General features: G+C 46.5%; 2 protein-coding genes across 7 annotated transcripts in view; both read right to left on the minus strand.

The window, feature by feature from the left end:
* Positions 1–11582, minus strand: part of ARSG (arylsulfatase G) — a 131793-nt gene extending 120211 nt beyond the window's left edge. Inside the window, exon 1 of the mRNA XM_073798348.1 lies at positions 11272–11582. The gene's annotated coding sequence lies outside the window, so the exon portion shown is untranslated. The remainder of the gene's footprint in view (positions 1–11271) is intronic.
* A 2433-nt stretch (positions 11583–14015) lies between these two features.
* AMZ2 (archaelysin family metallopeptidase 2) lies at positions 14016–22232 on the minus strand. 6 transcript variants are annotated; one of them, XM_033847212.2, is made up of 9 exons: positions 22120–22230; positions 21563–21651; positions 21183–21272; positions 20359–20641; positions 19872–20045; positions 19654–19782; positions 16991–17154; positions 15497–15673; positions 14016–14286 (listed from the first exon to the last, which is right to left on the minus strand). In XM_033847212.2, the coding sequence occupies exons 4-9, from the start codon at positions 20639–20641 to the stop codon at positions 14113–14115; spliced, it is 1101 nt and encodes a 366-aa protein (XP_033703103.1). In that variant the 5' UTR covers positions 21183–21272; positions 21563–21651; positions 22120–22230; the 3' UTR covers positions 14016–14112. The 6 variants fall into 6 exon arrangements, with proteins under 6 accessions (XP_033703103.1, XP_033703104.1, XP_073654480.1 ...); XM_033847213.2 differs by having other exon boundaries at positions 14016–14268; positions 22120–22227; XM_073798379.1 differs by lacking the exon at positions 22120–22230 and adding an exon at positions 22043–22061.
* Positions 22233–24665: the final 2433 nt, after the last annotated feature.

Here is a 24665-nt window from a genome sequence, read left to right on the forward strand (position 1 = left end):
CCAGCGGTCTGCAAAATCTTTTTCTGTAAAGGTCCAGATAGTAACTATTTAAGCCTTTGCAGGCCACACAGGCTTGGTCACAACTATTCAGCTCTGCCTCTGTAGGGCGCCAACAGCCGTAGACAAAATGTAAATGAATGGGCATGGCCATCTCAATAAAAGTTTATTTTTGGATACTGAAATTTGAATTCCATAAAATTTTCACACACTATGAAATACTGTTGATTTTTTTCAGCCACACAAAAACGTAAAAATCATTATTAGTTTGCAGGCAGTCAAGAAAAGTCGGCAGTGAACTGGATTTGGCCTGTGGGCCCCACTGATCAGACAGGTACCACCAGTAGCAAAACTGTAAACTAGCTGTCCTGACTGATGGGAAAGGATCATCGTGGCCAGAGTGACCCTTAGATCACAGGTGCCAAAGATAGGAAAGATCAAACAGCTGCTAGCACATTATCAGGTTTCATTGCCTGTGATTAAAGAGATTTGGCTTCCACGTTACTGACGAAATAATTTCACTACAAATGTAGACCACTTCCCTTCCCAAAATAAAATCATTCCAGTTGTAAAAATGAGATAAGATCATGTGTTCTTTTAAGACAAATGCATCCTTAACAGATACAATGTTTCCAAGCTTTTGAACCAGGTTATCAATTTTCGACTCCAATAACGTGTAGGGTAGCTTTTGTACATTTATTTGCCTTTCCTTTCACTCAATACCTGGTGATAAAATATAGATTCTAACTCAGAGTTCCATGGCCGAGTCATCCATTCACGTCACTTGAGGTATTTATTACATTTAGATTTCTTTACTTCTCAAATATTATAAATCAGAAATGATCATGAATCCCTTCTTTTTTTTTTTCTCTTCTTGGCCGCAACGCACTGCACAGCTTGCGGGATCCAGTTCCCCGACCAGGATTGAGCCCACCCCACGGCAGTCACAGCACCGCATCCTAACCACTAGGCCACCAAAGAAGTCCCATGAATCCTTATTTTTAAAAGCTCCCAGATATGGGGTTCACTACGCCTAGAATTTAGAAGCCACTGCCCTTAAAATTTTAAATGGTTATAAGCATTCATTAAAACGACCAATTTAAAGACAATCCAGACATGGTACACGCTAAAAGGTCACTCCTATAAGTATACATCGCACTGCAAAACGAGAAGCTGTCCTGGGTTTCAGGTTTATGGTTAATACAGGGGAGGCCTACAGTCTCCAACAGGTGGGCCAGACTCTGTTGCATAAGTAAGGAAACTAGCTCCCCCTGGTGTTCAGTGTCTGTCATGACCGCCTGAGGGTGCTGAACAAGAAAAGTGCCAAGGTCAGGAACTTGCAAAATTTCGTTTTTCACGTACGAAAAACTCTCACGGCCAAATCACAATGACCACAGTGACTATAGATCTCCTAGTGGGGAAATGGGACAGCAAAACTGATACCCCAGAACACTTTATCTGTAAAGGCTTTTAAAATATAGCTCACCCAAGGTTATGGGAAAAAATACAAACTGTTGTGGCCATGAATTTATATTATGTATCTACCTTTCCGGCAACTCAAGAAGAGAACAAGCACGCTAACCATCCTAGCAACTTACTCCCCTAGAATTCGACCCAAACTCTACCTTCTCTACACTGGGGACTCTCTTGCTAAGTCCCCACTTCACTGTGGGTCTCCCGACTGTGTGAAGGCAGCAGGGCCACGCTAACCTGTCCTCAGCAGAAGCCTGATCCTCTCCCCACATCCTACTGGCTCTGCTTGCTAAATATATCCAGAACCTGACTGCCTTTGCCAACTCCGCCAGCAGCCCTGATCCGAGTCAATGTCATCTTCGCTCCATCACTGCAATCGTCTTACAGCAAGTTTGCCCACTTCCGCTCTCGCCACACATGTACCCCAGCCCACCCTGGCCTTCGTTTTCCAGACAGAAGCCTTGTAACAATCCTTTTAAAGCATGAGTTGTACACGACCACATGCCCAAGTCTAGTACTTTCTGCCCGGCTCTTACTGCACCGGCTTTATTATTGTTCCTTGGAATCACACGCCTCAGGCCTTGGCATCTGTGGTTCCCTTTGCCTGGTCCCGCTTCCCTGAGATGTGCACATGACATGAGCCTTCAATTTGGTCCCCCCCGCAAAAGTCACCCCCCTGAGGAGGCATGTGCGAATATCCTATCCAAAACAGCACTTGTTTCTACCCCTTTACTCTGAGGTTATACAAGTATTGTTTACTCACTTATTATCATTAAGGCATAGCAGTTTTTGTTCACCGCTATATCCCCAAAGCTTTGAGCAGGGCCTGGCACATTGCAGGTGATGCTCCAAAAAAAATGGATGAGTTAACGAGTGCCTCATTTTTCACTGACATTTTCCAGAGGAAAAAAAAATGGTACCTATTTACGATTACACTCAAGAGTCTGGTGCTTCTACGAATCAGCTCGACGGCCTGAAAGCACGGTGCTCAAAAGCTGCTGGTCCCAGGCTCGTCCTGCATTCCGTACCCCTCCCTCTCCCCTGCTTGAGTGAGTCAGAGCCCCTTAATCAGCTGCTCCTTTAACCCCGTCCTGTCTGAGCGAAGAACAGACGCCCTCAGGCGACCTACACGCACAGGAGAGGCCAAATCCAAAGCTGAACCCTAGGAGCTGTGCGAACAAAGAAGAGAAAGGGAAATCCCTCCCAGCAGCCTCGGGAGCAGCGGATTAAATCTCCACAATCAACCTGATGTGCCTGCATCTGGGGAATACCTGAATAGACAACGAATCATCCCAACATTGAGGCGGTGGACTTTGGAAGCAACGGTAGACTTGGGGTTTGCTTTCTGCATCTAATTTGTTTCTGGTTTTATGTTTATCTTAGTTTAGTATTTAGAGTTTATTATCATTGGTAGATTTATTGATTGGGTTACGCTCTTTCTTTTTTTTAATATTTATATATATTTTTTATTTTTCTCTTTTTGTGAGTGTGTATATGTATGCTTCTTTGTGTGATTTTGTCTGTATAGCTTTGCTTTTACCATTTGTCCTAGGGTTCTGTCTGTCCATTTTTTGTTTGTTTTTTTTTTAGTATAGTTTTTAGTGCTTGTTATCATTGGTGGATTTGTTTTTCAGTTTGGTTGCTCTCTTTCTTTTATTACTTTTTAATTTTAATAACTTTATTTTATTTATTTTTTTCTTTCTTTCTTTCTCCCTTTTCTTCTGAGCCATGTGGCTGACAGGGTCTTAGTGCTCCGGCCCGGTGGCAGCCTGTGCCTCTGAGGCAGGAAAGCAGAGTTCAGGACATTGGTCCACCAGAGACGTCCTGGCGCCATGTAATATCAAACAGCGAAAGCTCTCCCAGAGATCTCCATCTCAACGCTAAGACCCAGCTCCACTCAACGACCAGCAAGCTACAGGGCTGGACGCCCCATGCCAAACAACTAGCAAGATAGGAACACAACCCCACCCATCAGCAGAGAGGCTGCCTAAAATCATAATAAGGTCACAGACACCCCAAAACACACCACCAGATGTGGTCCTGCCCACCAGAAAGACAAGATCCAGCCTCATCCACCAGAACACAGGCACCAGTCCCCTCCACCAGGAAGCCTACACAACCCACTGAACCAACCTTACCCACTGGGGACAGACACCAAAAACAACAGAAACTACGAACCTGCAGCTTGCAAAAAGGAGACCCCAAACACAGTAAGTTAAGAAAAATGAGAAGACAGAAAAACACATAGCAGATGAAGAAGCAAGGTAAAAACCCACCAGACCAAACAAATGAAGAGGAAATAGGCAGTCTACCTGAAAAAGAACTCAGAGTAGTGACAGTAAAGATGATCCAAAATCTTGGAAATAGAATGAAGAAAATACAAGAAATGTTTGACAAGGACCTAGAAGAACTAAGGAGCAAACAAACAATGATGAACAACACAATAAGTGAAATTAAAATTCTCTACAAGAAATCAATAGCAGAATAACTGAGGCAGAAGAACAGATAAGTGACGTGGAAGATAAAATAGTGGAAATAACTACTGCAGAGCAGAATAAAGAAAAAAGAATTGAGGACAATCTGAGACACCTCTGGGACAACATTAAACGCACCAACATTCGCATTATAGGGGTCCCAGAAGGAGAAGAGAGAGACAAAGGACCCAAGAAAATATGTGAAGAGATTATAGTTGAAAACTTCCCTAACATGGGAAAGGAAATAGCCACCCAAGTCCAGGAAGAGCAGGGAGTCCCATACAGGATAAACCCAAGGAGAAACACACCGAGACACATAGTAATCAAATTGGCAAAAATTAAAGACAAAGAAAGATTATTGAAAGCAGCAAGGGAAAAACAACAAATAACATAAAAGGGAACTCCCATGAGGTTAACAGCTGATTTCTCAGCAGAAACTCTACAATCCAGAAAGGAGTGGCATGATGTATTTAAAGTGATCAAAGGGAAGAACCTACAACCAAGGTTACTCTACCGGGCAAGGATCTCATTCAGATTCGATGGAGAAATCAAAAGCTTTACAGACAAGCAAACGCTAAGAGAATTCAGCACCACCAAACCAGCTCTACAAGAAATGCGAAAGGAACTTCTCTAAGTGGGAAATACAAGAGAAGAAAAGTACCTACAAAAACAAACCCATAACAATTAAGAAAATGGTGATAGGAACATACATATTGATAATTACCTTAAACGTGAATGGATTAAATGTTCCAACCAAAAGACACAGGCTCGCTGAATGGATACAAAAACAAGACCCATATATATGCTGTCTACAAGAGACCCACTTCAGACCTAGGGACACAAACAGACTGAAAGTGAGGGGATGGAAAAAGATATTCCATGCAAATGGAAATCAAAAGAAAGCTGGAGTAGCAATACTCGTATCAGATAAAATAGATTTTAAAATAAAGAATGTTACAAGAGATAAGGAAGGACACTACATAATGATCAAGGGATCAATTCAAGAAGAAAATATAACAATTATAAATATATATGCACCCAACATAGGAGCACCTCAATAGATAAGGCAACTGCTAACAGCTCTAAAAGAGGAAATCAACGGTTACACAATAGTAGTGGGGGGCTTTAACACGTCACTTACACCAATGGACAGATCATCCAAACAGAAAATTAATAAGGAAAGACAAGCTTTAAATGGTACAATAGACCAGATAGATTTAATTGATATTTATAGGACATTCCATCCAAAAACAACAGACTACATTTTCTTCTCAAGTGTGCACAGAACATTCTCCAGGATAGATCACATCTTGGGTCACAAATCAAGCCTCAGTAAATGTAAGAAAATTGAAATCATATCAAGCATCTTTTCTGACCACAACGCTATGAGATTAGAAATGAATTATAGGGGAAAAAACATAAAAAAACACAAACACATGGAGGCTAAACAATACGTTACTGAATAACCAAGAGATCACTAAAGAAATCAAAGAGGAAATCAAACAATACCTACAGACAAATGACAATGAAAACACGACAATCCAAAACCTATGGGATGCAGCAAAAGCAGTTCTAAGAGGGAAGTTTATAGCTATACAAGCCTACCTCAAGAAACAAGAAAAATCTCAAATAAACAATCTAACCTTACACCTAAAGGAACTAGAGAAAGAAGAACAAACAAAACCCAAAGTTAGCAGAAGGAAAGAAATCATAAGATCAGAACAGAAATAAATGAAATAGAAACAAAGAAAACAATAGCAAAGATCAATAAAACTAAAAGCTGGTTCTTTGAGAAGATAAACAAAATTGATAAACCATTAGCTAAATTCATCAAGAAAAAGAAAGAGAGGACTCAACTCAGTAAAATTAGAAATGAAAAAGAAGTTATAACAGACACCGCAGAAATACAAAGCATCCTAAGAGAATACTACAAGCGACTCTATGCCTATAAAATGGACAACCTGGAAGAAATGGACAAGTTCTTAGAAAGGTATAACCTTCCAAGACTGAACCAGGAAGAAACAGAAAATATGAACAGACCAATCACAAGTAATGAAATTGAAACTGTGATTAAATATCTTCCAACAAACAAAAGTCCAGGCCCAGATGGCTTCACAGGTGAATTCTATCAAACATTTAGAGAAGAGCTAACACCCAACCTCCTCAAACTCTTCCAAAAAATTGCAGAGGAAGGAAAACTCCCAAACTCATTCTATGAGGCCACCATCACCCTGATACCAAAACCAGACAAATATACTACAAAAAAAGAAAATTACAGACCAATATCACTGGTGAACATAGATGCAAAAATCCTCAACAAAACACTACCAAACAGAATCCAACAACACATTAAAAGGATCATACACCATGATCAAGTGGGATTTATCCCAGAGATGCAAGGATTCTTCAATATAGGCAAATCAATCAATGTGATACATCATATTAACAAATTGAAGAATAAAAACCATATGATCATCTCAAGAGATGCAGAAAAAGCTTCTGGGGCTTCCCTGGTGGCGCAGTCGTTGAGAGTCCACCTGCCGATGCAGGGGACATGGGTTCGTGCCCTGGTCCAGGAAGATCCCACATGCCACGGAGCAGCTGGGCCCGTGAGCCATGGCCGCTGAGCCTGCATGTCCAGAGCCTGTGAGAGGCCACAACAGTGAGAGGCCTGCGTACCGCAAAAAAAAAAAAAAAAAAAAAGCTTCTGACAAAATTCAACACCCATTTATGATAAAAACTCTCCAGAAAGTGTGCATAGAGGGAACCTACTTCAACATGATAAAGGCCATATACGACAAACCCAGAGCAAACATCATTCTCAATGGTGAAAAACTGAAAGCATTTCCTCTAAGATCAGAAACAAGACAAGGATGTCCACTCTCACCACTATTATTCAACATAGTTTTGGAAGTCCTAGCCACGGCAATCAGAGAAAAAAAAGAAATAAAAGGAATCCAAATTGGAAAAGAAGAAATAAAACTGTCACTGTTTGCAGATGACATGATACTATACATAGAGAATCCTGAAGATGCCACCAGAAAACTACTAGAGCTAATCAATGAATTTGCTAAAGTTGCAGGATACAAAATTAATGCACAGAAATCTCTTGCATTCCTATACACTAATGATGAAAAATCTGAAAGAAAAATTAAGGAAACACTCCCACTTACCATTGCAACAAAAAGAATAAAATACCTAGGAATAAACCTACCTAGGGAGACAAAACACCTGTATGCAGAAAACTATAAGACACTGATGAAGGAAAGTAAAGATGATACAAACAGATGGAGAGATATATCATGTTCTTGGATTGGAAGAATCAATACTGCGAAAATGACTCTACTACACAAAGCAATCTACAGATTCAATGCAATCCCTATCCCAATCAAATTACCTATCCCAATCCCAATCAAATTACCAACGGCATTTTTTACAGAACTAGAACAAAATATCTTGAAATTTGTATGGAGACACAGAAGACCCCGAATAGCCAAAGCAGTCTTGAGGGAAAAAAACGGAGCTGGAGGAATCAGACTCCCTGACTTCAGACTATACTGCAAAGCTACAGTAATCAAGACAATATGGTACTGGCACAAAAACAGAAATATAGATCAATGCAACAGGATAGAAAGCCCAGAGATAAACCTACACACCTATACTCAACTAATCTATGACAAAGGAGGCAAGGATACACAGTGGAGAAAAGACAGTCTCTTCAATAAGTGATGATGGGAAAACTGGACAGCTACATGTAAAAGAATGAAATTAGAACACTCCCTAACACCATACACAAAAATAAACTCAAAATGGATTAGAGACCTAAATGTAAGACTGGACACTATAAAACTCTTAGAGGAAAACATAGGAAGAACACTCTCTGACATAAATCACAGCAAGATCTTTTTTGATCCACCTCCTAGAGTAATGGAAATAAAACCAAAAATAAACAAATGGGACCTAATGAAACTTAAAAGCTTTTGCACATCAAAGGAAACCATAAACAAGACGGAAAGACAACTCTCAGAATGGGAGAAAATATTTGCAAATGAATCATCGGACAAAGGATTAATCTCCAAAATATATAAATAGCTCATGCAGCTCAATATTAAAAAAACAAACAACCCAGTGCAAAAATGGGCAGAAGACCTAAATAGACATTTCTCCAAAGAAGACATACAGATTGCCAACAAACACATGAAGAGCTGCTCAACATCATTAATTATTAGAGAAATGCAAATCAAAACTACAATGAGGTATCACCTCACACCAGTTAGAATGGGCATCATCAGAAAATCTACAAACAACAAATGCTGGAGAGGGTGTGGAGAAAAGGGAACCCTCCTGCACTGTTGGTAGGAATGTAATTGATACAGCCACTATGGAGAACAGTACGGAGGTTCCTTTAAAAACTAAAAATAGAACTACCATATGACCCAGCAATCCCACTCCTGGGCGTATACCCTGAGAAAACCATAATTCAAAAAGACACATGCACCCCAGTGTTCACTGCAGCACTATTAACAATAGCCAGGTCATGGAAGCAACCTAAATGTCCACCGACAGATGAATGGATAAAGAAGATGTGGCACGTATATACAATGGAATATTACTCAGCCATAAAAAGAAATGAAATTTAGTTATTTGTAGCGAGGTGGATAGACCTGGAGTCTGTCATACAGAGTGAATTAAGTCAGAAAGAGAAAAACAAATACCACATGCTAACACATATATATGGAATCTAAAAAAAAAAAAAAAGGTTATGAAGAACCTAGGGGCAGGACAGGAATAATGACGCAGATGTAGAGAATGGACTTGAGGACACAGGGAGGGGGAAGGGTAAGCTGGGACGAAGTGAGAGAGTGGCACAGACATATATACACTACCAAATGTAAAACAGATAGCTAGTGGGAAGCAGCCGCATAGCACAGGGAGATCAGCTCAGTGCTTTGTGACCACCTAGAAGGGTGGGATAGGGAGGGTGGGAGGGAGACACAGCAGGGAGCAGATACGGGGATATATGTATATGTATAGCTGATTCATTTTGTTATATAGCAGACACACACCACTGTAAAGCAATTATACTCCAATAAAAATGTTAAAAAAATAAAAAAAAAGCCCTGCTGGTCCAGGGACTTCCCTGGCGGCTCAGTGGTTAAGGATCCGCCTGCCAATGCAGGGGACACAGGTTCGAGCCCTGGTCTGGGAAGATCCCACATGCCACAGAGCAACTAAGCCCGTGTGCCACAACTACTGAGCCCACATGCCACAGCTACTGAAGCCCGCGCACCTAGAGCCCGTGCTCCATAACAAGAGAAGCCACCGCAATGAGAAGCCGGCGCACCACAACAAAGAGTAGCCCCCTCTCACCACAAGTGGAGAAAGCCCCGCAAAGCAATGAAGACCCAACGCAGCCAAAAATAAATTAAATAAATAAATTTTTTCAAAAAAAACCCTGCTGGTCCAACATCTGAGATGGGTGTCAAAGGGCAGTAAGGTCCTATATGGGCAGGTCAGCTCTGAGGAAGAAAACATAAATCCATCGGAGACTAAACAAACAGTGGGAAGAAATCACCACTAGGGTAGGTACGTCAGTCTTCAGTATCTGCTGGTTCCACATCTGAGGAGCCACCCAACTGAGGATTGAAAACATTTGGGAAAAAAGGCTTCCAGAAAGTTCCAAAAAGCAAAACTTGAATTTCCCACATGCCTGGCAACTATTTAAATAGCATTTACATTGTATTTACAACTCTTTATATTGTATCAGGTATTATAAGTGAACTAGGGATGCTTTAAGGTATACTGGAGGATGTGCATAGGTAATATACAAATACTACACCATTTTATATCAGCGACTTGAGCATCCACAGATTTTGGTATTGGGGGCAGGGGGCAGGTTCTGGAACCAATCCTCCTGCAGATACAGGGAGCCTGAATGCGAACGGAATGCTGTGAGTTTGAACACACACTGCTGGTGCAGAATTTGTTTTGACTTAACCTATTTTCCAGCAGACTTCTTCTTCATGATGCCTCCCCCCTCACCCACAACGGACCGCACACAGCTTGTGGGATCTTAGTTCCCTGACCCCAGGCCCTTGGCGGCAAAAGCACAGTCCTAACCACTGGACCGCCAGGGAATTCCCTCACAATGCTTTTTTTTTTCCCCCCAGTGGCTCAACTGGTAGCAAGTGCTTTTCTATACATTGAGCTTCTTTTTTTTTTTGGTGCTCAAGCAAAGCACTGTGATTTCTCTGACTTTGAGCAACCCCAGATGGCCCAACTTGAATAGAAAAGAGGTTGAAAGAAAGTTTAATCTTATAAGCTCTTCTCTAAACAATGTGAAAAAAAACTGGTTAGGTGTCTGGCTTGTGGTATTTTACTCCTTATGAGGTCATACAGCACAGTGACAACAAAGCAGAACCTGAAATTGGGGAGATCTGGTCCCACCTTTGCCATTGGTGTAACTAACTACACAAGAGTTTACTTCACTACTGCAGGCTTGTTTGCACATTAACACTTCCCAACTCTGCTTTCCAAAAGTGGAAAGGACGCACCAGGCCCTTCGCAATGGGAGGAGACAGTAAAACTCCATCCGCCACCGGGAAAACCCGCAAGTCCCAAGGCAAATCTACAGGGAACCCAGAGACCCTTCCAGTGCTCCCCACTTTCAGCCTGAATGTGAACCCTCTCTGTACACACTGTCCGGAGACCCCGTGACCTTTCCCTTTCAAAGCCTCACTCCCTTGTTACTTCAGCTTCACAGGGACATCTTTGCATGCGGACTAGAAATCGGTCCGAACTGAGCTCCGCCCCGTCCAATACAGCAGCCAGGACCCGTGGGACCTGCTGGCCACTTGAAATGCGGCCAATGGGAACTGAGAGGCGCTGCCCCAGTAAAACACACGCGGAATTTGAAGACTTAGTAGGTGAAAATAATGTGAAGTGAGATAAGCAGAGAAAGACTGATGCTGTATGCCATCACACACACGTGGGCTTTACCAGAGCAGAACTGATACAAACAGGGAGAGAATGGTAGTTATCAGGGGTTGGGGGAGGGCGAACAGGAGCGAAGGTTTAAGGATCCAAATTCTCAACCAGTAGATAAATAAATCCTGGAGATGAGTGTACAGTACTGGGACGACACAGACAACAATACCGTATTATAAACATCCAACCTGCCGGGAGACTAGGTCTTAGTTATTCCCAGACACACACACATATACACACACGCAAGGAACGTAAAATATGTAAGTCTTATACCCATCTCCCGTTGGTAATATTCTGGACGTACTGGAGCACGCAGACTACACGATTACATTAATTTCACCTGCTTCTCTCTGCACGCGCTCACGGGGCTCCTAGAAACATGCCCTGCCACAGTGGCTCGTGTTACACCGGCCGGAGCCGCTCTGATCACCCATCGGAGCCGAAACAAGGAATGAGGTTAAGGCTCCACAGGCCTCGGCACCGCTGGGTCCGCGCGGATGCACTCACGGCTCTGCGCCCGCGCCCCTCGCCCGCCGGCCTCCAGCCCCGCCTGCGGCCCACGTGGCTGCGCTGCGCTCGGTCGTCCGGTCCCGCGGAAGGGAGGCCCGCTGCGCCCCGCGGTCCGGTCGGTCCGGACGGGGGAGCCCCGGGCGGAAGCTGCCGGGCGCTTCCTGCGGGGGAGAGGGAGGAGGAAGGAGAGGGGGAGGAGGGAGGTCGGGGGACCAGGCTGGGAGCGCGCTCGTTCGCGGCGTGGGCATCTCTGCTGCGGAGCCGGGGCCGCGCTCGGCCTCCCGCTTTAGTCTCTGCGGCCTGAACTGAAAACGTAACCCTTCCCTTGCCCCAAGAGACACTGCTGAGTCCCTGGGCGCCACCGTGAACGCTCCAGATTCACTGTTTTCTAGAATGGTGTTCACCCGTGGAAAACTACTCTCTTTACTCCCAAATACCTTGTTCCTTCAGCACTTGCAGAGCAAAAGCTGCATAGGTTTCTGTTTGTCACTAAGTGAAAATCATTCTTAAAAACTACAAAGATTTACCTACAGTGTATAAATTTAGTTGCAGGAAACAAATTATCTAACTTAACCCTAAAAAATGTTCCAAAAGTAAATGCAATGCAATAATTGGTTATACACACTTCAGTGATGATTTCTGAATAAGTGCCCATGACCTAAAACTTCCGCTCATCCAGCTTGTGACAAGAGTGAATGATTTGTTTCAATCGACCTTTTTCCTGGTCTCACAGTGCAAAGGCGGTGCAAACAGGCTTCTATCTTGACCAAATAACTGTAACCCCCACTGACACACACAGCCAAATCTGAGTTCTTTTAGGCTTGTAACTAACGCTGACCGGAAAGAAAACTGGACGGAATGGAGAAGAGTTAAAAGCGCATGACTCCAGGAAGATACACAACCCGTAATACAATCCACAAAAGTCCACGCTGCACTGGGTTCTCTCTGCAGTATTAGAATGACCAAGCGTCTGCCCTCCAGGTAGTTTTAACGGCAAACCACCATTTTCTAAATGACTCAGGGAGGTTTAATCGAGTAGGAGAGTGAATGGAAGAGAAACCGTTGGTTCGGTTCTCAAATGTGCTTTAAATCATACTGCAATAAATAATAACTGAAAGGATTTAGGCATCAAAGTTAAAAAATTACCTTTAGTTTCACCCTCAAGATTAAAGGAGAAGTGGGAATCTGCTGGGCATGCAGTCATGTGATTTGCTCTAATTTCCAGATTTCCGGGAGACTGGATCCAGCTGAGGCAGGCTCTCCGGCTCTCAGGTCTGAGGTCTTCGGTCTTCGCCCTGTTCCCCACGGTGGGAATCCAGCCCATGTTCCCAGCCGGACAGGCCGTCATGGGCATTCCTGGCACACCCACGGGGAACCCCACCGGCGCTCTCACTCAAAGAAACAATGCAACAGAAAAAGTGCAACACTCACAACGTAAGGACCAGTATGTAAGAGGGAAGAGCCGACCAGACTCCATACTGGGTCTGTGTCTTTCACTTTAACCTTCCTGTTCTGCCACTTTTGCTACAATTTAAGAATGTTGCCTAGAGCCTGAAATATACAGAAGAGCCCATTCTCAAGGCTCTGACCTTGAAGGGTGTAACACTTTTCCATCCATATACAGAGGAAGAGCTGCAGAAGAGAATAACATTTATCTTGTTGGAGGTTCACAGAACATGGTGACCTGACCTAAGGGGACAGCTGCAAGAACAAAGGATTCTGACACCAAGAAGTCTGCAACAACCCACCACGGCCCCGCCCCTTTTAGTATAAAAGCCTGAATTCTACCAACCACATCCCCGCCCCTTTTAGTTTAAAAGCCTGAATTCTAACTCCTTTGGGACACTAGTCTACCATCTTCTTGGTCTGCTGGCTTTCTGAATAAGGTCACTATTCCTTGCCCCCAAAATTCGCCTCTTGACTTACTGGCCTGCCCTGCCGGCCAGCGGGACAAGCTTGCACTCCGCAACAACTACAACAAATCATCGCAAGACCCCTCACAAAGGGCTCTCTGAGAGCTGAGAACTGCAGTCCCCACAGCATACGGCGCACTGCAAGCGCCACTGGCGTTTTCACTGGAAAATACTCTTGAGAAGAGGACATGTTTTAAGCTGCTAAAAGCTGAAGTGAGCTGCTGCTTCTTTCAGGGATGAGCTAACAATCAGCAAAGGAAAAAAAGAGGTAAGGCAGCCCCCAAGGGTGGAAAAGTTTGCAGAAAAGCAGAAGGGGTGTGAATGGAGAAAGTGACTTGGCCCGGTCAGCAGACGGGGAGCACCTCTTTCTAAAAACTGAACCAGAAATCATCCTCTGGAAATTATGTTCCTTGGAAACCCTTTCTCAGGACAGGGAGAGCTATGTTTACAGGACTCGTTAGTTACTAGTTAAGGCTGGCCCTGGCTCTCTCAGGAGACATAAACGTATCTGAAAAATGTCGTGCTTGCTGCCACACCCCAGGCTACTAAGACAGAAGAGAAAGCGTTTCGAATTGTTATCATTGTAAATGAGCCCCAGTTCGAAGTTCCAAGTTCCAGTGCTTTGAAAAAAAAATCCACTGTTACTTTGACACAGCGCAGAATCAGTGTAACAGTTTATTCCAACACAGTACAGTACTCCACCCAAATGAAAGCATGATGTGCAAGTGTTTATTTTAATTACTCCTATTTGAAGGTTCTTATTTCTGGAGAACAGCAAGGCATTTTGTTATCCACTCTTTCCATTCTTTAAAGGCTTCCACAGGTTTTGGCAAACTCAGAGGATCCTCACGACTATGTTTTGGAGTAACTGTAGGTGTGTCAGTGGACTCAGCATCAACCCACCTCACCAGCGCCTTGAAAAACAGATTCACCTTTTAACAAATCCCAGCAAAACAGACTTAGGCAAGAGAAAAACATTAGCTTCCAAATCAAGTTATCAACATCGGTGACTTATGCTACCCCACGGAGCTGTTCCATTTGATAAAGATGGTCACGAAGGTGAGACCATGCTTGTCAAAGGGCATGCACCAGAAACACGCCAGCTGTGAGCACACAGGACAGTCATGAGGATGCACAGAAGAGAAGAATTACACTGAGTCCTCACAGTTTTTTGAAGGTGGGAGGATAATTACCTTCTTTCCTCAACTTGCTAGGTGTTCCACAGGCATTATTATATCGTGGTTGCAATTTCACGGGGATATGTATACACCTGTTATGTGTACACATAGGCATGCCAGATACACATATGTGAAGACACACGTGTAGACAGGGATTGCAGTCGCTATGTTTGTGGACACACAGACATTCACTTGCACATCGAGATTAGATACTTTCCCTCCTTCTTAAAATCATGCCTTCCTCCTAATGAATATCATACCCTTGTCCCATGTGTGGAAAGATAAATCGCTTCCACATATTCATAGTTTTGGGGGGGTTTTAATGTAAATTTATTATTATTTATTTATTTTTGGCTGTGTTGGGTCTTCATTGCTGTGCGCAGGCTTTCTCTAGTTGCTGCGAGCGGGGGCTACTCTTCATTGTGGTGCATGGGCTTCTCATCACGGTGGCTTCCCTTGTTGTGGAGCATGGGCTCTAGGTGCGCGGGCTTCAGTAGTTGTGGCTCGCGGGCTCTAGAGCGCAGGCTCAGTAGTTGTGGCACACAGGCTTAGCTGCTCCGTGGCATGTGGGATCTTCCCGGGCCGGGGCTGGAACCCGTGTCCCCTGCACTGGCAGGGGGATTCTTAACCACTGCACTACCAGGCAAGTCCCTTCATAGAGTTTTTAAACATGAACTTTCCCTCACTTATCAATATTTATTCTGCTCTGCAAAGTCAAGCTCTCTGGCCCTAAATGAACGGGAGACACAGAAACCTCTTCCACCATTTCTCATTGAATTCTAAGTGTAAGGCAAGTCAAAGTTTTTAAGGAAGATATTTCTTTGCACTTTTTTTTAAACCACAGCTTCCTGCTTACCTTTGCACTAATTTCCTCTGATAAATCACCTCCAGAGAAGGGCCTAATAGAAAATGGTAGTTTGCTACTTAAATAACCACTTCCCCCTTTATGGCTTCCCCCACTTACTTTGTATCTGTCTTTAAGGTGGAAGCCGACAGCACTCTGCAACTTGCGTAAACAGATGGGGCAAAGGTCGAGGGGACGCTGGTCAGCTTCTTCCAAGTGGTTGGAGCCTTGCATCAGGCATGCGAGCCACTGGCAGTGCCGAAGTCCAAAGATATGTCCAATCTCATGGGTTAAAGTCTGCAAGACATTCACGTGGAGGCTTACAGCAGCACGGTCATCAGCAACAAGGTACACCCCCTTCTTTGCATGCTCTTCCAAGAAACCAATTCACAGGAATGAGCTCCCTTACCATCACCACCAAAACCTCAATCTGCCCCAAGACTTAGTCCCTCATTTCCCTGAATGTCCTACTGCCTTCCTCTCTGGGCTTCAGTACTCCCCTGCCCAGGGTTTCTCCACCTCGACACCACTCACATGTTGGACAGGATCATTCCTTGACGGGGTCGGGGTGGGGTGTCTTGTGCACTGCAGGGTGTTGAGCAGCCCGGGCCTCCACCCACCAGACGCCAGTAGCATCTCCTCCCCCGCTGTGACAACCAGAAATGTCTCCAGACACGGCCAAATATTCCCTGGGTGGCAAAACCACCCCTGGTTGAGACCACTGCTCTGGACCAGTGGGATGCTTGCTAACACGTAGATTCTGAGGCCCTTCCCCCAGAGATGCCCAGCTGGTAGGTAGCAGGGGAGCAGCTTGAACTGCATGTTAACAAGCAGATTAATGCAGGGAACGTACAGCTGACCCTTGAACGAGGGGGGGTGGGGCACCGACCCCCCTGCAGTCAAGAACCTGCTCTGGCTTTACAGTCAGCCCTCTGCATCCGCAGTTCCGCGGGCCCTTGCGGTAGGGCAGTACCTATGGCACCAGTGAGGAACAGCGCACGTAAGGGGACCCTTGCAGTTTAAAGCCATGTCGCTTAACGGTCGGCTGTACCCTGAACCCGTCATTCCATCAGGTGTCGTTCTCTACCCCCGACACACAGCAGTGGTGAAAGCAGAAAAGCCCGTCTGGCTATGAAGAAAGGGGGAAACGAGGAGACAGGCTTTCCACAGAGCAGGGCAGGGGGAGACACGAGGAACCAGCAGCAGAACCAGCAGCTGCAGTAGGCAGCCCGGAGCCCCAGGGGAAGGCCCATTCCCCGCCAGGAGCTAGAGCGCAGGGGTCCCGCAGGCCCCCGGGAGTTAGCCCGACTTGACGAGCACGGCGTCCCTACCTGCCCAGAATTCTGGAATTAAGCTAATGGTCAGGAGACGGGTACAGCCAAGGCCGCGTGTCACTAACAGGACAAAAAACCGTCACAGGTACTGTACGTTTCAGTACGAAGGTACCATTTACATTCTGGTTTTATTGCTAACTTCAGTCAAGCAGTATCCACCAAAAGTATACAGATGACACAAAGTCATTTATAAAACTACCTTAAGGACTGTCGACATACAAAGGCAGGGGATCAAGATCTCTTAAAAAAACACTCCTGGTGGATCGTCCGAACAGCTCACCTTACAGGACCGAAGCAGCAAAACACTAGTCACTTCAGGAACGTAATAATTATCAAAAACCGAGTAGTCACTTGAAGACTTCTTCTGCAGCTTCTTCAGTTTGCCTTCGTAGTGGGAGCTATAAAAATCACTGCCGTACCTGGCAAAGCTGAATATCCCCACACCTAGGAAAAGAAGACAAGCAATGACGGAGTAAGAGGAAGATTCCTGAAGAAAAGACTGAAAAAGAGCCCGCCTGGGCACCTGGCTGGGGAGTGCCCGCAGCCCCAGTAAGCTTGGCTAAGGTTTGCCCGGACAAAGGAGACTTCTGCCCCGATTTCCCGATCAGAATCTTCTGCTAACCAACCTGCTCTGCTCTGTAAAACTTAATGATCTTGACGTCAAATTCTTGAGAAATTTTAAGTTCCACAAAGTTTTTTTCCCCACAAAAGAAGTCATTTTGGGGGGAATTCCCTGGCGGTACAGTGGTTAGGACTCTGCGCTTTCACTGCCTTGGGCCCGGGTTCAATTCCTAGTTGGGGAACTAAGATCCCACAAGCCAAGTGGCAAAATAAGAATAAAAAAAGAAGTCATTTTCTTAAATAGCCCAAATAAAGTACTCCAAAAGGAGCGACAGAGTGAATGAACCGCAGGCTCATGACCTCACTCTGGAAGATCCCGGTAAACAGGTCTCGGTGCCGTGCATGTCACTGAGGGTCCCGTCCTGCCCTCGTGCCCTGCTATACAGGAAGACATCCGGCCACTGCCCCACTGCCTTGGTGACCATGTTTGGACCCTGCCTTCAGAGAGAAGAACCTCTCCTGTCCTCCCCCCTGTAAACCCAGCACAACTCTCTCTGCAGCTGTGCCGGTGAGCAGAGCAAACCCCTGTAACTGACTTCCTGTGACATCTAGGCTAGTTTCAACCATCTCTGCACAGAGAACAGACTGACGCGCCACTCGTTCTACAGGGGACTGACTGCTCTACGATTCCACTTGTTCACGGCGTTGCTTGCACGTATGCCTCTTTCAGCTGCTCTTCGGAAGTAGTAAGGAACATTTGTGTTAAGGAAGTGAATTCGTAGTAAGTTTGTCCAACCTAATTTGATTCAAGAAGACTGCACCTCACTCCACCTTGGTATTTGAGATTTAGGGGAAGAGAGCATTCTGGAAATTAAGAAAAAACTAAACCTACTCACATCACAAGTGACCTCCTCTGACCAAACAAGTGTGGGTATATTTCACTATAATACCTTCAGCAAGAACATTTTTTTCTTCTAATAATCCTACCAACAGATTACTTCCTTTGGTAATTAAAAATTTCTCAATTTTAAAATACCAATCTTTATAAACTTGGAGAGAATGAAGTCACTTGTAGTAGGATACTGTCTCACTGCACAGCAGATCAACCCTGCTCTCCTACTACATCTTCTCTTACATCACACAATATTTAAGAAACTTACTGAGAAAAAAAAAAGAAATAGAAACATTTGGGGGGAGTGCTTCCTGACCTCCTCAAATGCATAAGATAGATTAGTTAACAATATCTAGATAAATACATTGTTTAAAATTTTTTTAATGGTTCTATCTCTATCAGGTTAATAATAAAAGGGGAAATAAAGATTTAGCTCATACAAATTTATTTCTGATAGAAAGCTCGTACAAAAGCTCAGGGGGACAGCAGTGACCCAGGTCTCTGAGAGAGTGGGTTAGTTAGTGAGGTCATGGGGGTGGGGGGGCTGGCGCTGTAAGAATGTAAATGGAGAGTGAGGATGAAGGGGTGGGAGAGGATGAAGGTGTGGGTGGGAAGAGGAGGCCCCACAGCACCCTAGGCCCCCACCCCTAATGAACTGGGAGAAGAGGTATGTCTCTAATAGGAAGAAACGTTTGTTAGCGAGAGCTCCCACCCCAACAAACCCCGGGGCTGATGTGACAGCCAGTCTATAAGCTCTGTACTCGTACGGGCCCTGGTACTTGCTCCCCATACCTAGAACGCTAAGGCACTATCATGCCCCTCAGTTTACTGGACTTTTCCCCTTGAAATCTGTTTTAGATCCTGGGGGAAAAGGGGAGAAAAATAAAAGCAAAAGCAGAGGGTGGGGAGAAGGCAAAAAGAAAACCAAAATAGGCAAAAGTACGATCTGCTTCTGGGTCCTTCCCCACCCCCAGGGTTATCAAGCAGGGCTCGCAATGAGTCAAAGGTTATTTTACTTCAAGTCAAAGACTGAAACTGACCATAAATAAAATAACAAAATGTCCTGAGACGCTGGATATGAAGCACACTCGTAAATCAGTCTACAGCTGCCTCATCTGTGCAAGAAGACTACTAGAAGAGCTGAAAAACAATCAGCAAGATTTTCACTGACATTAATGACAATTCAAATATCCTTATTTAAGTCACCTTGCCACGGAATTACCTACATTCACCACCTGTTGTGCTGAATGCCTATATATGTGCCAGGCATATGTACACACTTTTTACAGATCAGCACTCTATGTAAATCATCTCAAAATGGCACTGTGAAATAGGTATTATTAGCTTCCAGGTCACACAGGCGCTGAATGGCCAACCTGCGGAGAAACCCAGATCAAAGGGGTCTATCAGCAGCACCCTTCCCTTTACGGCAGGTGCCGCGCCAGAGATACTATACAGTCTTAGGTAGCAACAATGTCAAAAAGGAATACCATCTGTCAAAGAGGCCTGTCCAAAGACAAAATTCCAGGAGTCTCTTGGGTAAAGATCGATCATCGTTATTCCCACAACACAAAAAGCATCTTCAGGTTTCTTCTTTTTTAAGAACTTCAGGATCTGCCCTATTTAAAAAGAAACACGCGTGTGATACACACACACACACACACACACACATATAGCTCAATTCAAAGTGTAAAGCTGTTTAATTCACCTGCATGAATCTGTAGGTTCTGCGTGTTATCATTGATTCTAAAGGAGCACCTCGTTGCAGAGACAGGAACTGGTTCTAGGAGTTTTACTGTCAAGCCATAGAAAAATGCTTCACAGTAGCCCTTGAGCCATTTCACATATTCTTCACTGATACTTCTGGTGTTTCCTAGCAATCCTATAGCATGGAAGAAAATTTAAAGACAGACTATGAGATGATTAAAATAGCCTTTACCTCAGTCTACAATTAGAAATTTGGGATTAGACACAAACCAACTGTAAATTTTCAATACACCTTTATCGTTCACTGAGGTGAATACGAATTAGAAAGAAACAAAACATCCTCTTTTAAGGCAGTTTGGCTACAAAACTTCCACCTTGGGAATGGATGTCAAAAATGATTATAAAAACTGCCCGCTTAAATGAGATCGACACCCCAAACTATCCCTGGCCACAGCACCATTGCAAAACCAAACAAATCCAATATATACCAATGCACTGTATATAAATACTGTGCTTCTGTGGAGAAGGTGTCTTTCTGTAAGGATCACTGAAAAACTCTTCAAAGTCTTGGGGAGCCTCAGGATGGGAGGTTATCCAGTCTGACTGCGAATGCAAAGTAATGGGTCCAAAGAGATCACTGTCTGGCCGGAAGGCTTCGTCCATCAGACGCTTTTCCCCAGCATCTAACTTCTCATACTGTGACACAAGCGCTGGGTTCTTTGAGATGAGAGCTGTCTTTAGTGTGCGCTCAGAGTGCCGTACTGTTTGCATCTACCAGAAAGACACAAGTAGTCAAATACAAAATGCACACCCATACTGGTGACTCTAATCTATGTACATCCTCCACAGACATCTTTTATTTCTCCCTGGCACGGAATGACTGATTGATTGCTAATGCCTTGGAGTGATCACTCCAAATTACTGTTTGCTTTGCCCATTTCTAATCAATTTCTTGGGGAGGGTCTCTGAAAGAGTGAAAAGACAACCATGATATTCATTCCTCCATCTCTTAGGGAACCTCCTCCTATTATAAAAACTAGTGGTAACCATAAGACGTGACCTGATTTCCCATTTCCTTCTGCCATTTAGGTAATAATATTGTGAACTGACTCATTAGGGCCACATGAAAAATATTCATCCTTTCCAGTGTGACCCAAAGATGTTCACGACCGAATGGAAAGAGAACTAATGTAAATCTTGCCATTTCTGTAACTTAACTGCAGGCTAATAATATATCTCAGCCACTGAAGTTCATCGTCTCCGGGTCGTGTCACCCTGAGGAAGACACCAGGTGACTAAAAGCCAGACTCACAGTGACACGCCTCTTCCATTCACATCGCGTGCCTGCGCAGAGATTTCATCCTTCCCTTTGAACGGGTCAGACAGCTGTTCCACCGCGAGGCTTTGTGAGGGAGGAAAGGAAAAAACTGGACGTCACTGTCTGGAACTAGCATATTTTCTAATTATCTACATTTCCTCCAGTTTAATGACAGGCAATTGATGGGCAAGTTTAAGCGAATGGCTGTCCTGGCTGGACATCTGAACTCTGACGTTCCAGAGTGTGGAAGAAATCCCCCAAACGAAGCTCTGTCTTGTCAAAGCTCTCCTATGAGCAGAGGCCCGTCCTCACTGCTCCACAATGGGCCGAAATGCGACTTCTCCCCCAGGACAACGTCCTGTCGTTCTACCCACCTTCAGGGAAAGGACGGCTCCCTCTCAAGTTTCTGCCTCACAAGGACCGGCATGTCTGGGCCTGGGCGGGAGCGCGTGGTGCCTTCACCCTAACGGTAAAAAGGCGGTGTCAAAGGTCAGGAGGCCTCCCACGTGGGGGTCACTTCGGGGGATGGGGGTCACTTCGGGGGATGGGGGTCACTTCGGGGGATGGGGGCCCGAGAGCTGCCGGCGCGCCGGGACCGGAAGCGGACGGCCACCCTGGCCGGGTGTCCATAGCAACTCGCTCCTTGGGCTCGGCCCCGCGCCAGCGCGAGCCGGCCCGGTAGGGGGCGGCCTGGGGGATCCCCGGGTACTGTCGCTTCGTCTTTTCCACCCAAGGAAGCCTGGCCTGGCTCTCCCGAGATACTCCCGCCCCCGCCGTCCTCCCCGCTTCCGCCACGGCTGCTCCTCCCACATCTTCCTCCCTCCCCACCGACCGCGACCGTCCTTATCCTCTACCAGCCGGCCGCCCGGCCAGGAGGCCCCAGCCCGGAGGCTCCAGCCCGGCCCCGCCACCCTCACCCCGTCACCCTCACCCCACCACCGTCATCCCGCCTGGCGTCGACGCCGCCCGCCCCGTGCCCTGCGCCGTGCCCTGTGCCCGACGCCGTGCCCCGCCTCTTCGCGCGACGCCACGCCCCACCGTAGCAGGCACGCACCGTTGTGCCCCGCCCCTGACGCCCTGTCAAGGCCCCGCGCACCATGCCCCGCCCCCGCTGCGCTCCACGCCCCGCCGTCGCGCTCCACGTCTGGCCGTCGCGCCCCACGCCTCGCCCACGCACCCCGCCCACGCCCCTTGACGCCCTGTCACGGCCCCGCCCACGCCGCGCACTACGCCCCGCCCACGCACCCCACGCTGCGCTCCGCGCTCCGCGCTCCACGCCACGCCCGGCTGCGCGAGGCAGTCTCGAGGGCTTGGGGCCCGAGTCCTAGTGGCCGCCGTGGCCCCAGGTTCTCGGCGAAGCGCGGTCACGAGGGGCCACGAGGCGCTGAGATCAGCCCCGCGCTCGGCCTTTCCGCCCTGACCTCCCGGGGCGCCGCTCTCCGGGGCGCCGCTCCCCGGCCGCGCCCGCGCCGCGGGGTCAGCTGCTCGTGCACGTGCTCGGCTGGCCGTGGGTGTGAGCAGAGCCCTCGGCGTGACAGAGTTCACCGGCGCGGAAGCGAGTCCGCGGCGGCCGCAGGTGGACTCACGGCCCGGCGCGGGTATGCGGCCACTGGCGGCCTCTGAACAAGCCCCCGCCTCCCACTCGCTCCTTTCTGTCCAGCTCCCGTCATTCTTCCCCAAGTTCGCACCGCGCTCACCAGCCCCTCTGTCCTGACGGCTTCCTAGGAAGGAACCTGGGGAACACCTGGCCCTTTGTAATCCTGTTTCCTCAAACCCTTATTCACGACCTCACCAAAAGGGACGCCCAGCTCCCCCTGAGCCAGCCCCAGACATGACTCCTGCCCTCCCAGCCTTAACTCAAAGATACTCCTAAGTCCTGTTTTTCATTCTAAGCCCCTGTCCTACTGCTGCAAAGCAACCTCTGGAGGAGGTTCTCATGTTTAGAATCATCCAAGTTGTCCAAAAAGAAAATTTGTGGGCTTCCCTGGTGGTGCAGTGGTTGAGAATCTGCCTGCCAATGCAGGGGACACGGGTTCAAGCCCTGGTCTGGGAAGATCCCACATGCCGCGGAGCAACTAGGCCCATGAGCCACAGCTACTGAGCCGGCGCGTCTGGAGCCTATGCTCCGCAACGAGAGAGGCTGCGATAGTGAGACGCCCGCGCACCGTGATGAAGAGTGGCCCCCACTTGCCGCAACTAGAGAAAGCCCTCGCACAGACACGAAGACCCAACACAGCCAAAAATAAATAAATAAATTTTAAAAATAATAATAAAAAAGAAAATTAAAAAAAAAGAAAATTTGTAACAAGATTAGAAGACTGCAGAACGGGGTAAAGAAATGCCAAGTATATGGCAGATGAAGGATTTTTAAATGACTTTAAGGAGATGGACATCATGACATGAAAACGAACAAAGAACGGGTACTTTGAATGATCCATTAACATAAAAGGGTTCAACTTTACTCAAAATAAAATGAAAACCATTCCAATACTTTTTTCTTATCGATCAAGTGACAAAACTGTTTACAGTTGACCCTTGAACAACAGGGGTTTGAACTGCAGAGATCCACCTCTGCACAGGCTTTTTTCACTAAATACATAACGGCAGTGCTACAAGATCCTCGGTTGGTTGAATCCATGGATGTGAAGCTGAGGATACAGAGGGGTGACTGAAAAGTTATATGCAGATTTTCTGACTGCAAGGGGTCGGTGCTTCTAATGGCCCATGTTGTTCAAGGGTCAACTATATTTTGAAAGAATTGCAAGCTTGGGACTTCCCTGGTGGCGCAGTGGTTAAGAATCCACCTTCTAATGCAGGGGACACGGGTTCGAGCCCTGGTGCGGGAAGATCCCACATGCCGGAGAGCAACAGCCTGTGTGCCACAAGTACTGAGCCTGCGCTCTAGAGCCCGTGTGCCACAACTACTGAGCCCACGTGCTACAACTACTGAAGCCCACACGCCTAGAGCCCATGCTCCACAACAAGAGAAGCCACCGCAATGAGAAGCCCACGCATTGCAATGAAGAGTAGACCCTGCTCACCGCAACTAGAGAAAGCCCGTGCGCAGCAACGAAGAACCAACACAACCAAAATTAAATAAAATTGATTCTTTAAAAAAAAAGAATTGTGGGCTTCCCTGGTGGCGCAGTGGTTGAGAGTCCGCCTGCCGATGCAGGGGACACGGGTTCGTGCCCCGGTCCAGGAAGATCCCACATGCCGCGGAGCGGCTGGGCCCGTGGGCCGTGGCCGCTGAGCCTGCGCGTCCGGAGCCTGTGCGTCCGGAGCCTGTGCTCCGCAACGGGAGAGGCCACAGCAGTGAGAGGCCCGCGTACCGCAAAAAAAAAAAAAAAAAATTCTCGGTCTGTGATGCCATTTTTGTCACCAAAAGGTGACACCTGAGCTCAAGGTCCCCTGAGAGAGGAGTCCTGTCGATACTGGCGGGTGGGGGGGAGGAGGGTGCCGTTCGTGAAGTTCAGC

The sequence above is a fragment of the Tursiops truncatus genome, chromosome 20 (genome assembly GCF_011762595.2).
Source record: "Tursiops truncatus isolate mTurTru1 chromosome 20, mTurTru1.mat.Y, whole genome shotgun sequence".
NCBI lineage: Eukaryota > Metazoa > Chordata > Mammalia > Artiodactyla > Delphinidae > Tursiops > Tursiops truncatus.